Source organism: Homalodisca vitripennis, chromosome 1 (genome assembly GCF_021130785.1).
Source record: "Homalodisca vitripennis isolate AUS2020 chromosome 1, UT_GWSS_2.1, whole genome shotgun sequence".
In the NCBI taxonomy this organism is placed as follows: Eukaryota; Metazoa; Arthropoda; class Insecta; order Hemiptera; family Cicadellidae; genus Homalodisca; species Homalodisca vitripennis.
Genome location: NC_060207.1, coordinates 22,395,686 through 22,413,106, shown reverse-complemented (window position 1 = coordinate 22,413,106; position 17,421 = coordinate 22,395,686). Strand labels below are relative to the sequence as shown.

The window sequence follows — 17,421 nt, the reverse complement described above, 5'->3', positions numbered from 1 at the left end:
AGACGACATATGCACGTGCATCATGGTGGTACCCCAGAGTGGCCTAGCTACATAGGTTGCCGTGGTCCGTTGCGTTCAGCACGTAGTCAATCACTGCCGGCAAGTCGTACACTCCCATCTCGTGCACACTGCAGGAACACAATAATCTTGAAATTTGAGTAGACGACATATGCACGTGCATCATGGTGGTACCCAGAGTGTCCTAGCTACATAGGTTGCCGTGGTCCGTTGCGTTCAGCACGTAGTCAATCACTGCCGGCAAGTCGTACACTCCCATCTCGTGCATGCTGCAGAACACAATTATCTAGACCTTTGTGTTGTCGACACATGCACGTGTATCACGGTGGTGCCCATACAATGTCCTAGCTACACAGGTTGCCGTGGTCCGTTGCGTTCAGCACGTAGTCAATCATTGTAAGCAGAGCGTGCACTCCCATCTCGTGCACACTGGGGAACTCCATAATCTGGACATTGGTGTTGTTGATAAGTGCACGTGCATCTAGTCTGTCTAGTCTGAAATAGAGTTTCAAGTAATAGAATATTGACAGTTCCTAGACTGAACTTTGGTTTCTTCTTGCGCTGATCAGTATATTTGTGAAACCTTACTACCTTTCCTGCAAGACTTAAACTTTACTTAATGCTCAGGTATAAATTACGTCTGAATAAATTGCTTTGTGAAAAATGATTTGTTTACTCGTGGTTGCTGTGAGTGTGTATTCCGTTATCCATGAAATATCTCCAAAAGACGGTGATCTTTGAATTTTAACGTATTTTAAAACAACTTTATGTATGGTATTTAACAGATTTTAAACGAGAGCTCATTAGTTAGTTAAAATATAATATTTATTTCTTTTCTTTTCAAATTACTAAATATAACATTTTAAATTAAATTTGATTATGTTAGATTAGTTACACTGATTTCTAATAATCTATTTACAATCCTTCATTAATACATAACAAAAGAACGTATCCCCCCATTTTTTATTGTAAGTACTCCACAACTTTAACAGTCCATAAAACAACAACCACAGTTTTATGTATCGGAATACTACTATGTTTGTATGTTATTCGTAAATCATATTGTGTTTTATTTGTACCACTTCAGCTATAATGTATAAAATGTCACCGAAACATCTCCGGCCCAGGAACCTTTGTGTTATTGCAATATAAAAACACATAACTTTGTAGCCAGTGAATGTTCAATGATGCTCTGGGGGCGATTTTCTAAGCAGGGATGTGAAATCTCCACACAGACCAGTAATCCATAAAGAGATCCAGACTAAGATGACAACGCCGATAAGCTATTCCTTAAATAATTGAAATAAATTGATGATTATTGAACATAAACAAGTTTACAATATTACTGAAATTGCACTGAGTTCACGAATTGGGTGTTGGAACTTGGGTGAAGGGCTTTAGAAAATAATAAGCAATTTCTCCCATTACTGTATACAACAATAGAGTATAGGGAAACAATAGGGAACACCTACACAATTCAGGATTCATCATTGATGATCCTATATTAATTTTGGATTGTAAGACGCATACGGTTAGAAGAATGACCCTATTTGGAATTTCTCAGCCAGATAATGAAGGTGCAGGCGTTGACGTGTCTTAATAACAACAGTATCTGCAGTGCGCTTATGTACGAGTATAAGCTTGGGTTGAGGCGCTAGAACCTAAATCTTTGTGCCCCCTTCTAATCTAATCTAATCTAGTGCATACCGAACATGTTTAATATAGTATTATCAATCAATAGAAATATTTTAACAAAAGCTCATGTTTTCCGAATGAGAATAGACTATATATCCAAAGCACATTTGCTTTATTGCACATAGTGTTTATTTGAATACTTTTTACATGACTGAGAGTATTTTGCTATTAAACATTATTATGAACATTGACGTAAAATAATGGTCTAAATTTGTACCAGTATAACAAATCATTTCATTAACATTTCACTAATACATTATTTCTAATAAATAGGCATTGTATTTGAAATATATAATTTTTATGTACAAGTGTTTGACGAGTAATTAATTTAAACTAAAACAAGGAACGTCTTATCATTGTTCATAATAGTCCATAAACAAGTTTGACAAATCAATGACCTATGTATTGTGTCTACCTGCATTTAGAAAAGTTGAAATTCTCAATGAAAACTGTTCGAGCTTGAAGTTTATTAAATAAAAAAGATTATTATATTATAAACACAAATTAATGTTGGCTAATCTTTATTTAATCTGATATAAATAAGATAGTTTGCAGCATTAATTTATAATTTCTCTTCTAACCTTAAATTAATAGATTCGAAAAGGTAAAGGCAATGAGTATTTATTAAAATTCTTTATTGATGTGTTAAAAAATAAGTAAATAATTACAAATACTTTCACATCTTATTCATCTTCTTATATCTGTTTAAAGTTATTATAACATAGAATGGAATATAACAAAATTTATTGAGGCTTTTGAGAGAAATAGGAAGGGGCTTTCTTGATTAATTCGACAAAAATGTTTAATTCACAAAGTACAATTTACAACGTTTTGTAAACATGGGTAAAACAATGCCATGTCAGTTCAGTGCATATTGTGTTAGGCCATGCGGAAAGATGCGTTGGAGTTTAACACAAAGGCTTGCTCATTAAAATGAAAACCTTTACTATATTGTTGCTTCATTATCTGGAAATGAATATTCCGCAAGACTTAAAAAAATACTAACATGTATATATTGGAAAGTTTTTTTAAGATAATACATTGCAATTTGAGCTGTTTTAAAACATTTTGAGTTGCGTTTAGACGGCGACTAGTACCACTAAAGTAATCAAAATTATTTACAAATAATTACTATACAAGTTAATTAATATTTAATATATTAATATTATTATTATTATTAATATTATTATATTAATAATTATTTAATAATATTTAATAATTAATATACAAGTTTTTATAATTTCTTTTTGATGAAATAGTTTTTTACTATTAAGTCACAGTTGTAAATAACATTATAATAAACACATAAAGGAATATTAAGTATTAAAATAATATTTTTGGAACATCAATAAATAGTATTTTTATCCTAGTTTTTATTTATTGAGACAATCGTTGTGGTGCTGAAAATCTCTATACTCCTCTAAACTTAATAAGCTCTAATAGGTTTCAATGCATTATAAAACACAACCTTAAAGTCCATAGGCACGTCTTATTCATTCATTTATTTATTGAAAGTACATAAAATTCGGATAAACAGCTGGAGGAAACGGTAACTATTTTCTGTTGACAAGTATGTTAGGGCTATTAATGAATACCCTTATTTTGTTGTGGAGAAACAATTACTATGGATTTGAACTGATCATAAAATAAGTAACTCAACCGATTACTTATTGAGTTTACTTTAGATTTTGGGCGAATAATACATTTTAAGTTTACTTATTTTGAGGTTTTGTAGGTGAAAAAATTAATAATACCAAAATGTCTCCATAAAATCTGGATTCCGACCCACAGTGTAAACACCGGTTGATAAGTTTAACTCTTCACAGTTGTCAGAGATTAATAGCGAGTAAATTACGTAAAAGTGTTAGTTTAGTGAAGAGTTTAAATTATACTTCAAAACCACATGGATGTAACCGTTTACCAAATAGAAAAAAATAAAATTTTAATTAATCTCAGAATACTTTGGGATAATATCGATTTAGAAATACCCGTTTTATACTCAACAAGTAATTACTAAATGCATTAATAACAATAGTAACTGTAATAATTTTATACAAATTTAGTTAAACCTAAATAGACAATATGACTACGGTAACGTATGTTCTCATATGATATTTCATAAGTTACCAACTTGACAACAAACTGGCGAATCTAAAATATGAGTAATCTGAAACACAACTATAGTTTGTATTTATTTACTTAGAAACGTAACTTTGCCAGTATATCAGAATACGAATAAAATATAAAACAGCTCAGAACAATGAAAACTGCTTAGGTATAGAATGGCAAAGCAGTGCTGCTCGGCGGTAAAATGCTGAACTCAATGAAACGCTGTTTATACGGAGAACTGTTGTGGATTATACTCCAATGTTGTAACCATTTTTTTTAACTTCATATTGTAACTGGAATATTGCAATAAATCTTCATACATTACTCAAGCAACAAGTAGAAACATGCTATATTATTGTTCCTATTAGTTTCTTGATGAAGAGAGATTTTATTACCGTTCCACTTTCTTTGGTATCATCTAGAATATCTGAGATGTTATAAGCGAACTGTGACAGATCGCGGAATAGGTCTTATAACCAATTTTTGCGTTATGATTAAGATGATGAGAGGATTAACCTAAATATTTCCTTAAAGAGACAAATTAATGATTTATTTTAATGATAATGATTTATTTTTCGATAAATATTTACAATTTAATCATAAATTACTCATTTGAAAATACTAAACCATCTTTAACCAGTTGCGATGGTTTAGCAATACATAAAAAAAACATAACTTAGAGTCTACCTTTACAAAATAAATAGTGCGACGAGCTCGTGCAACATCTTAACCAACACAGTATGTACACTACCTAAATCAGTAAAACAACATACAAAAAAACAATAGTCAGAACATAATTAGACAAAAGCAAAGCTTCACTTCTAATAAAAAAATATGTGACATCATAAGTAACATAACAAAATGTCGTAGCTAAGATATAATCAAATTGAAATTAACAAAGTTCCACAAAAGAAAATACTAATAACAATAATGATTGAACTGTAATATTGTACTAAGTATCTGTAAAAGAAACAAAAATAGCATAATCTTACTCAAAATATTATTTCAAACTTATTCACATTCAGCAAAATATACCAAATCAGACTATCTCAGAATATGTATCAGTATTGACGTGTCCTCAAAGTTAAAAAGCCATTGCTTTAATTATTTTTAAACCTAATTTTTGATCTACACAATTTAATGCCTGCTGGTATTTCATTAAATAGTTTTGCACCTAAAAAAATAAAAAGATCTTGTCATTAAGGATTATGAAACTTTTGGTTTTCTTAATAAATTGGCTGATCTACTACGTGTGTTATGATTATGCATTATAAGCTCGGTTTCATTATTGCCACTACGAATAAATAAAATTTGAAGAACCTTGAAGATATATAAATGTTGTAAAGGTAATATATTTAGTTGATTAAATAGATTTAAAAGATGATTCTCTTTTATTTTTATGTAAATATAATCCTAATATAATGATTCTGCACTGTTCTTACTTTTGTTATTAAATTTCTTGAAAGTTCCTCCCCAAAAATGAATGCCATATTGTAATTTAGAGTTTATGAGAGCGAAATAGTAGAGTATCTTTAAAAGCCTTTGGTCACATATATTCCTCAAAAAATAAAATTTTCGAATGCTCCCTTTTTAATCCTCTTGTTAGCTCCTCAATGTGATCCTTCCAAGATAATTCCCTGTCTATTATAACCCCCAAATATTTTAAGGATCCCACATTTTCTATGGCTAGACAATTACAATTTGGCTCACTTTGACAATTTAATGAATGATACTTAAATTGGATCTCTTCAAATAAGGGCCTATTCATTTTAAAATTTAAAAAACTTTTGTTTTTGAAACATTGACACACATTTTATTTTCTAAACATTAACTATTCAAGAAGGAGGGGAGTGTTTCGTTTACACTGTTACATAATCTCTGGCTATCTATATTCCAAAACAAAAAAGCAACATCATCAGCGAACGCGTTTTTTAATTTTGTCTAGTATTATTTATTTATCCAAGGGCTTTTGGCTTTTGCTTTACTCTCTCTGCGTGATATAACTTTACTTTCTGTACCTGCCTCTATTGCTTTATTAACAATTACTGTAAAATTTATCCATACACAGATTAACATCCTGTGAGTTAATTACCTCATCCCAATGTGAGCTTTCTAAATATCTTTTAACCGTTTTGATATTTAAAAAATTTGATTTCATCGTGGGATTAAAGTCCTTTTTACGACGGTTATTACTAAAATTGACTGCTACTAAACAATGATCTGATATTACCTAAATTACAAATTTCAATTTTAAAAGAGTTCAAGTACCTAAACCTAATAAAACACATGATCTATGCACGTTTCTGTATCTTTACCCATCCTAGTTGGCTGTTTAACTAAACATGAAAGACCATAATTACTCATTAAGGTCAAGTAGTTTTTTGAATAACAATTATCTTTTAAAATGTCAATGTTACCATCGGCTAAATACAATAAATTACCTTCTAAGGCACTCAATATAACCTCTAATTCCTCTAAAAAGTTTTTAATTGAGTAATCATGAAGTCTATATAAAGAAACCAAAGTATATTTGATATTATTCAGCTTAAAATTCAAAATTACAGAGTCAGCATTTTTCATATCACTATGAATGCTATTACATATGATATTATCTGAAACATAAACCATCACTCCACCCGAAGCATAATTGTCATTACAAGTCGCATACAAAATTATATCCATCTAAATGTATAGAGTCCTACTTCCTCTGACTTAATCCATATCTCACTGAAAATTATAAAAGTCAAATTTTTTATTACAACTATTAATTTGTGTTTGTAAAAAAGTTAAATTTATTTTCTTATGGATCTAAAATTTAAATGAACAAAAGTAAAACCTTCAATACTAGTGTCTGGAAAAACATTATCTAGAGTATAAGAGACTGGCCAAATGACTTCTTCCTCATCATCCAAATTCATTTGTTGTTAACTATGAATATACTGATAGTTAATTATTAATTACAATTAATCAGTTTAAATTGTAATTAACTGATTAATAAATGTGCCTTCAATATTTTAAAATTCATTAGAAACATATTTTTTAATTAAAATAAATAATACTGTAGAAATAAATACAAATACCTTAGGAACATAAGTAGGTGAATAGACTTATTTTATTTTACACAAGTCCTGTTTCGCAGTCGATTCGGATACACCTTTGGCCATCCTCGCTTCTCATTTAAATATCTTTGCCGTCATTGCACCAGACATACTTATAGTTAATTTCCTTTGCTTTCATCTTTGCCAGTCTGAGAAGGCTCTTGGTTTCCGGGGTCAGATGATCGTTCACGTAGACGATGTTTGTTCGGGAACGCTGGGTTTATGTCTTTAGCACTTAACTTTTTGTTTTTCTTGTAGGCTGCAATGCACGTATTCTTAAGCCTACGGTCCCTAAGCTGGACGATGAGTGGTGGTATGGCTCTAGGCTTGAATGTAGGCACTCGGTGAGCAGCCATCACATCTTCTGCTTTCAGTTCCACACCCACAGTTCCTCCCCACAACGGCAATTAGGACAGGGTCCTCGTTGCTGGTTACAGGAACGCCCTGAATCTCAATATTTGATTTCCTCGAGTATTGCTCAATTTGTCTCATTCTCATCTTTAAACTATCCACTTCTTCTCTTAGCTCCTTATTACTAGCCCTAATTTGTCGATTCTCGCTCTTGAGTCCTTATAGTTTTCAGTCAGCTTTTTCATATTTTCATTTGCCTTGTCTATGGTATCTGAGAACATTTGCAAAGACTCCCTAAATTCTTCAAACTGCTTGCCATAGTTCTTGAGCTCAGCAGCAATATCTTTCTTGAATTCATGTAAAATCTTTACTAACATCTCTTGTGTCAAAGCTTGAGACAAGACAAGCTTGAGACAATTAAAAAGGTTAGTAATGTTTACAAAACAACGTTTAAGTGGTATAAGCTAAAATTGAATTTGTAATGGATTTCAATAATAATATTATGACTAATACAAACATTGTTTTTACATGTAAAATTATCTACATTTGAATTTATATCTTCACGTTCACATCTTTCACCGCCAAGACTGACCTTTAAGATATAGCTTTATATCAGTGTGTCACATTCACCATGCTACAAAGGTGTGCAAGAAATAATATTAGAATAATTATTAATATTTGTAATATTCCCATTTTATTACTGGTTTTTAATTTTAAATAAATATCTGTGTTTTAAGTTAGTAAGTATACTACTTATAACGATAAAATATAATATAAAAGTTAGTAAATTCAGTTTATATTTGTTAGGGCTCAAACCTAGATATCTTCCGATGGTTTTATAAATTAAAAAACGAACAAATGTTTTCAATACGTTACATAAATGATTCACGTAACAAGTAACTAACGAGACTCATATCGAGTACAAGCAGGACTTAGTCGTATAATTTTCACGATTACCTATTTATAGATTGTTATACAATAGTGGATGTGCTGTTTGATTTATCACGGAGACATATAATCGAGTACAAGCAGGACTTATTAGTATAATTTTCCCGATGACATATATAAGGATTGTTACACAATGGTGGTTGTTCTTTTTTATTTATCATGCAGACTAATAATCAAGAGTACAAGCAGGACTTCCGGATTACCTCCATAAGGATTATGATACAATAGTGAATATGATGATTGATCTATCACGGAGACTGAAAATCAAGAGTATAAGCAGGGCTTAGTCGTATAATTTTTCCATATTACCTAAAAAAGGATTGTTATACAATAGTGAATATGCTGATTGACCTATCACTGTGACTCAAAATCAAGAGTATAAGCAGGACTTAGACGTATAATTTTCCCCTATTACCTAAAAAAAGGATTGTTATACAATAGTGAATATGCTGATTGACCTATCACTGTGACTCAAAATCAAGAGTATAAGCAGGACTTAGTCGTATAATTTTCCCTATTACCTAAAAAAGGATTGTTATTCAATATTGAATATGCTGATTGACCTATCACTGTGACTCAAAATGAAGAGTATAAGCAGGACTTAGACGTATAATTTTCCATATTACCTAAAAAAAGGATTGTTATACAATAGTGAATATGCTGATTGACCTATCACGGAGACTCAAAATCAAGAGTATAAGCAGGACTTAGTCGTATGATTTTTCCATATTACCTAAAAAGGATTGTTATTCAATAGTGAATATGCAGATTGACCTATCACTGTGACTCAAAATGAAGAGTATAAGCAGGACTTAGACGTATAATTTTCCATATTACCTATGAAAGGATTATTATACAATAGTGGATATGCTGTTTGACTTATCACGAACCTGAAGTCCCAGAAGACCGAGTCATCTGGAGTGAACGTGTTGTGGCTACGGGAGTAGAAATTCCCTCGGGCATCCCCCAGCCAAACATCATATCCCCGGTCAGCCAACATGAATACTGCAAACATTTCACTTTATTGGTGGGATGTAGATAGTTTGAAGTTTGCATATAATGTTTATTGTTGTTTGCCATATGGTTGTAGTAGTTACGTTACATGATACCTCTTTTCATTCTTCAAGTTTCAATATACCAATTTAAACGTGCCTGAAACTGAAAAGTAAAAACATGCACCTTTTACTAACAAAAGTTAACGTGAAATTGAAACCGAATCTAGGATTGTATTTGGTTTTTAACAATGTGGATATATTATTACACATTTACTTGGTTGAAAGCAGTAAAGTCGAGCAAAATAATTTATTCTAGCAATTTTATTAACAACTCTGACTCGCCAACCTCACCCATATGGTAGTCTTTGTTGGTAGCCTTCATTATTATAAAAGCATACTCAGTTGTTATGTGTAAGAATTTTCGTTTTTCTCCACTATCCGTAAAATCTCTAGACATTAAAATTAAAAGTGTTTTGTGAAATGAATATTACCAGAAAGTATGGAGAACCTCCACAGGCTTAGGTAAAACATTACCTTTTTTATGTAAAATCTTTCTCAAATTGTCTGCTTCATTACGCATTCTTCATAAGACCCATTTGTCTCGATAATTAAATGAAATACGAGTTGATTTTATCCTGGAATAAAAAATCTATTAATACTATATTTTACTATCTAAATTATGCAATTTATCCTTTGTTCAGTGGAATAAAGCTGGTAAAATTAAAGTGCTGTTCCTCAAAGCCAGACAACCTCAATTGATCGCTTCCTTTAAGAACCAGCTGTACTGACAACTGGCGGGCATCTTGATTTTAGTTCAATAGAACAGTTTTACCCTTTATTGTAAGTATAGAACAGTGAAATTTTCCCATATGTCCTAATTTTGTAAACCACAACCGGAAATTGAGATATAATCCTAGAAGTAAATATTTAATATTTCGAAGTATAAAATTGACAAGACAATGTGTTTGATGCGTATTAATCATACCTTTAAAATAAAACACCTCATAATTTAACCAAAAGTCAGCGCGAAAAGTGTTAGAGGTTAACATTGTTATTGTGTAGTAAAACTAATAGCGTTTCACTATCTCTGGCTCATGAGGAAACTGTGCCGAAATGACACCTCTGACAATTCAGTTATGTGTCGCTGACAGTGAAACAGGTACGTCGTACAAACTTTACGAGACCCAGCGTCGCACAACTTCCTGTCACGACAAGGAAGATGAAGTCCCATAACTGCCAAACTTTTTACAAGTTCAGAAGCGATGTAAGCAACACTTGCGCCTTTCTCTTATCAAACTTGAATGTGGATTTTCAAGCAAAAAAGCTAATGTTTGCCAACGTTTCTTGCAATAATTTACCCACAAAAATGTTGACTACGTCTTATTTGGTAGAAAATTAGTGTAGGGTATTCAAAATTGTACATTCCGACAATTCAAACTCAAACACTTAAAACTGGTTCAGTAATAAAAAAACATCTTATTAAATGTGTTAGCATAATGATTAAAAACAATGAATCTTAATCAAAACTTTATGTTATGTAAGTTATGTAAGCCCTATTTTTGTCTATGAAGCTCCTATAATTTCCTTACTAATATGTTTAATAAGTTCATAAATAATTAAGTAAACATATTTGAAAATATTCACTGCGTATAACATTAATAGATCATTACATTGATTTATTTAATTATTTATTGATAAACGTACACTTCGTTATGTGCTTTACATGAGCTGGCAAAGTTATTATTGGCCGCTCTACTTCAAAAGAAAAGATAAGCCTGTATCGTTGGTACAAGCGGTTTAGAAAAATGTTATTATATAAATTGTTTAACTAGATAAAACTTTTTAACAGTAATGCTACTGAATGTGAACTATCAAATTTCAATATTATATTGTTAATTTTCCGAACAAAATTTTCGAGTCTGAGTTAAAGATATTTCATGTCGCAGCTTTCCCCATTGGTTTTCTGGAAACTTCTAAACGCTTAATATGTTTCTTCCTTAGAAAAAAATATTTCCAAAGATCAAGGAATTATACTGCTCAAGACAACAATGAATTGATGTATTCGAGTTACTGGAAAATAACCACAGTGGCGTAACTGGGACCTGACTTTGGGGGAAATGATGCCAACTGACGAGCACACCACACTGGTGTATGTGAAATAAATGTACAAAAACACGTAAATTAAAATAAACTAGATAGGCATAATTCAAACTAAAACACTTAATTGCCGTACTTGAAACAAGTTGGATTTATCTTCTTTTTTATTTGTAGGCATTTTAGGAGAGGGGGAGTTTCTATCTTATCACCCCCCCCCCCTATAGTTACGCGCTGTAAGGCAATATCACTGCTATCTCAGCGCTATAATTCAATCAGTATGATCAAAAATAGCGAATAATTAGGGGCCAATGCTGTTTAAATTAAGGCTATCATTGGAAAAAGAATCATCTGTAAGCACTATCTCGTTTTATTCTCCAAGACGTTTCTTTACTAAACGTCAGAAATAGGAAGGCTTTCTAACACAATATTGTGTGGAACCAAAATCTAAACCAATCACCAATATATTATTTTATAGACATAGACTGGTAAGGAAAGCGCTATCATCCACTTCTGGTTCCTTTTAGTTCTCTCTACTTTTCATTCTACACTAGAATCACCCGTCGATGGACAATTTAAGCCGTGCAGCACATATAGTTCTGATAGTTATATTATTACATTATCATCTGCTAGTGTAGTACTCACCCAAGTCACGACCCTTGCCACGCAGCACCCAAGAGTCGGAGGCGACGAAGAGTCCGTGCATCAGGAATACAGGAGCACCGGGACCGGGTATCCTGAACACTGAGACATGGAAACCGTCTTGGGACTCCACTGTGTGCTTCTCTGACTGGTATCCAGCCCGGGATATCAGCTCTGTCTGTAACAGAAAACATAATCAACTTTTAGGTGTGATAGGTGTACGATATCAACAACTGAAAAAAAGTAACAGAATAAATAAATATTTTAACAAACTCAATACACCCGTAAGATATTCATTCATACATGTGACATATTAACACATGTAGCCTAACTACCCCGACAACATTTTATACTAACTTAAATTGAAGAAATTTATTATTTAAACACTTATGTGACACTCAATTTAACGAACAAAATCCCTAAATGTATCACCTAGCAAGAATTTCTTCATATATAATATTTGGCATGAAATTTAATCTCTACAGGAATGAGTTCTATGATGCGTAATGTTTATGCCAAATATTTTTTGTTTGCCAAATCTATCTGCCCGTAGGACCTCTCGGGAATGAAATGGGCTAAAGATTTGAAATTTTTCATGTAACCTCAGCGAAGCTTGTTACGACACGTGGTTTGGCTTCTGCTACCTTATAATAATGAAATAATACAAATTATTTGTGAAGTAAATCGTTGTAGAATAATTAACACAAAGTAAATGAAAATAAACAGCGCCAACTAAATACCACTAAATGTACTGCAACTGAGAAGAATTGTTTTGGTAAATTCCATCACTTTGGAACATAATTGAGGTTTTTAAGAACAGAATGCTGTTCAAATTTAATAAAAGCTGTTTGAAAAGAATAATAATCTCACCGACGTAATTGAAAAAACCAACCTCTATTTAACAAATGAAAATCCGAGAACCTGTGCAAAAGAATTCTTGAGTATTCAAAAGCAAAAGTACGGATATTAAATTTTTCAGCTCTGAATAACTCAATGCTCTCATTTAATTCGACTAATCAAATACGGGTTCGCACATTCATCCTGAAAACCTAGGATAAATCCAGTTCTTTTAAAGTCAGTAATTTTCCATTAAAAATAAGCACTGCACTCAGACTAATTAACATTGGTAATATTAGTTCTTCATCTTCATTTATATAGATATCGTATATTATAGAATGCAGCAGGATACCCTTCTTGGATAATATTGGCTGCTATTGCGAATTATCAGTATCTTCATAATATCGCTTACAAAATTAATGCAAACTACTGAGCATCAAAATGTACTGATGCTCGTAGTAGTAATTTATGGGAATACTCTCAAATTAATGATTTTAACAGATTAATGATTTAAACAATTTTTAAGAGCTACTCGTTCTTAGTTTAGGTTTTGACGCGTGAAGACGCATTTCTGATTAGAATCAATTATATTTCACACACCAGTGTAGAATTTGCCTTGTTGCCACGATGAAAAATAACTTATACATAATCTCTTTGGGAAGCTTAGTTTAGTCAAAAAGTGTCTACTTTCACGCCTTAAAGTTCCGGTACCCTAGTCACGTTTGAATTGTTGTAACGAATAAAATATCAAAATCATACTTGGGTGTCAAAAGCCTACTCGGCTAAAAAATGTCTACGTTCTGCTACTCTACTTGGTCTAAAATATTTTTGGCGTCATATTAAAGTTTGCCTTGTTGCAGCAATTAAGAAAATATATACATGCGTTGGTCTGAAAAGTATATTCAGGCCAAAAGTGTATTACCAACCCCATCTCAACCTATGTTCGTAGTAGAGCTTCTAGAAAAATCTTCACTTTGTTGCGTGCAGCGCACATGTATTTTAAAAATCATCGTTCCTGAAACCGCGAAGTTGAAAAAAAGTATAGTTTGTATAGGGGTTTTAAACCTATTTCAGCTCCTATGGTGTTGATATTTTCGCGAAAAATCTTTTTTTTTATTACGACAGCCATGCTTTCAAACAAAAAAGTCTAATTTCATCGTATCAGGACATTAGGAAGTTGAAAATTAAAAATATAGTACTTCTAGGGGTTGAAATTCCATTTAAACCACTATAGAGATTTGATTTTCATAAAAATGTTTTTATTTTCTTTGTGAGTCATGAGGCACTTGTGTGTCAAGTCTCATCTTTTCTACGATATAGAGAAGTTGAAAAAGTATAGTCCTTTAAGGATATGCAACCCCATTTAAAACCCCTATGGTTTTTTTATTTCAGTTATGAGGCATGCGTGTGCAAAGTTTAAACTTTCTGCGAAATTGAGAAGTTGGAGAATTAGAGATAGGTGATTGAGTGAGGAGCTTTGCTTTTTACATAGAAAGATTACATTATCACCAATACAGACGGGGAAAATGATAAACGATACAATAGTGGAAGAGATAACGATTGTCGAGAAAGATCTGTTTACCTGCATTACCAAACCGTTCCAATTAATCCTTACACGTGGAAAATATGGATAGTCTACCTGACATCACAAATATCCTTCAGGTCTCGTGGTCAAGGACAGTCCAAACACAGATGTCCCATTGAGGTGAATAATTAGCACCAGTCAACAGAATTCGCTAGTGATGCGATTTGGCTCACTAATGCTAGGTCATGGATCAAGCCGTCGGATCGCACTGTGAAATGTATTCCGGTGAGACTTCTGTTTTTTATCATTCCTATACTGAAAGTCATCTCGTCCTACCCAGATTTCCCTGAACACAAAGACATGAGACCCAAACTTATTAAGAACGGTGGAGGATCTGTCTTCGAAATAGTTCGGTTTGAACAAGGTTTATTGTGCGAACAGATATATAGACACACAGAAATGAAATCTTTCCAATCACTCGAATGGTCGGTTTCGATAACGTTCAACCAATTATGAATAAAGTTTTGTCAGTAAAGCCTGTTCGTGACAATCTGCTATAAGCTCTTAAGCTGAATTCCTTTAATAACTAACCCAAAGTACGACATTTATCCACACCTCTAATGAACGAAAGCGGGTGGAGGTGACACACGACATCAAAATTATAGCTACCTTCGCATCATGTTCCGAGTGTATATTAATAATTTTCACCACTAGGAATAAAAGTGGTTATTTTTGGTTCGCAATCGTGTTTTATGTATGAGGCGAAGCCGAAGTCAGAAATACAACTAAGAGCTTTTGATCCGTGTGATGAACAACGGTTTTTATCATACTGGAAACAAAATTAATACAGACATATTTATTACATAATAACTAAATATAGTAATACTGTCAAGTTTTCATATTAAAACAAGTGTAGTTTTGCATTTACTTCTAATGAAACAACAATTGAGTTAGATGTTAGCGCACTAAAAACTCGATCGTGCAACAGCTGGTTTTTCAGAACTCTGAATTAGGTAACAAAAACAAACATTTTATGGAGCAACTTAAGTTTAAAATACATCTGTTACTTGTGCAGTAAGATAAAAAAATATTCCAGTGTGTTAGAATAAAAAATAATGCTCTTTATTAGGGAACGTTAGAATACAAATCCCATACATTAAGTTAAGGTTTAAAATAATGTACTCGTATATGCGGACAAATATTTAAGCAAGGTTGTCCTTTGCTTAAATTAAATAAAACAGGTTTTAGTTGAAACTAAATGTTAAATGGGAAAATACTATTATGAATGGATTTAGCTAATGCATAATATGAGAATAAGCTAAACGTTATAAAATTCATATTTTAACAGAACAGTCTTGTAGCTGCTCTCAGCTGACTTTGTGAACAGCAAACAGTTTACCCCAGTTGGCAGAGAGCCGAACATAGAACACTCGCGTTCTACTCGTAAACCTTATTAAGATGAGTGTTTTCAGTAGGACACCATTTGTAACGAACGATGTTGTGGGTCAACAGTGTGAAAGTAAGTAGCCCTTCACAATTTTGTCGATCCCCCAAACCAATTAGAACCAAACGAGTATTTCAAAACCCTTATTTCCATTAATTTTTGTTAACTGATTATATATTAAAAGTAATAAAGTCTCGCATCAAAATATGATGGCTAATAACAAGTTGAACCTGTTAATGGGGACGTAAGGTATTAAATGAGTTCTTTCCTATAAAAAGTCATTTATGTGCATTCAAACAACACCCGTCGTTTAAAATAATTATAGTAAAATATATACGTAATTTTCTTTTTGTTGCTAAAAAGATTTGTTCAAAGATTTCTATAATGATAAAGAAATTTAATAAAATGTGTGTTTAAGTTAGTTATATTAAAAAACTTAATTCTCCAATTTCTTGTCCATAACAAAAATCCACTTCTATAAGGATGCCTGAACGTCGTTTTTTAGTTAATTAATATTCTGCAAGCCTATAATGAGTTATTATCTATGAAATTATATATTAAATAATTAACATCTAATATTTCTACAATAAATCATGGCCGTATAGTAGCGACTCGAAGTGAGAGATCCAGATTCGAGTCCCGGCGGAGCAAGTACTTTTTGTGATTCAATGTTTATTGAAAAAAATTATATATATAGTACCTGTCAATATTATAATAAGTCACATTTACTGCATTCTAATGAGACAATTTAATTACTAATCCAACGATATCAAGTTTAAGAAAATCGATTGAAAAATAAGGGTAATAATGCAGCAATTAAAAATCCGAGTACTAAACAAAACCCACTGTGACAATATGACAGCATTGTTTGTGAGCCACAACAATCAGGTTTTTAATTTTAGCTGCTCTAATTAGCTGATTATAATTACATTGTTGAACTGGGTTCGTAATATCTTTACCTATTCCTGCATTTACGTTTCTTTGGATTAAAACATAAGGAAATGAAAATATTTATAATCTACAAAAATAATAACTTTATTTACAGGTGATTTGTAATAAGTTTTTTATTTTAACACATTAGAAATAGTTTTGAATTAAAAGACCGATTTCTGCTGCTGGATAAACAATTTTAGTTCAATATTTAACAATCTACTGTATGTTCAATATTCCTAGTGTCAGTTTGGCTGCACATCTTAAACCATGTCAATAGAGTTAGCCCAAAGTTTGATTTTTGTACATTTTAAAATAAAAAACTTATAGATTTATTAGCTGCCCTATTTAAATAAAATTATTATTTATCAACAGAATTTTGTTAAACTTGGTATTTTTGGATTTGTAATTATAGTGTCTAACTAAAATATATTAAACGTGACTTTTGTATAATATAACGTTTTAAAAGCATTTAGGTTAAACAATTTTTTAAATCTATTTTAAGAATAAAGCTTTTAAAATTAAACTTTCTGTAAATAGGCCTTTTGGTTATAAATTATTTGGTTAATTATAGCTTATTACAAGAAGCCGTCCTCAAATTTAATACTCGGGTAATTTTTGTCTTTTCGGAAGTTTTAAATTATATTTTGGTTTGTCTTTAGTCCAATAATAATAACCGAAAATATAGGCGGAGAGTTCTGGGACACTCTGTAACACACACACACACACACACAC

At 31.8% G+C, this 17,421-nt stretch overlaps 1 protein-coding gene across 1 annotated transcript in view; it reads right to left on the bottom strand.

Moving 5' to 3' along the window:
- Positions 1 to 17,421, bottom strand: part of LOC124358093 (lipase 1-like) — a 28,841-nt gene that overhangs the window by 8,588 nt on the left and 2,832 nt on the right. The window contains exons 2-3 of the mRNA XM_046810389.1: positions 11,954 to 12,128; positions 9,110 to 9,224 (exon numbers count right to left, since the gene is read on the bottom strand). Coding sequence (XP_046666345.1) covers positions 9,110 to 9,224; positions 11,954 to 12,128 — 290 coding nt within the window. The remainder of the gene's footprint in view (positions 1 to 9,109; positions 9,225 to 11,953; positions 12,129 to 17,421) is intronic.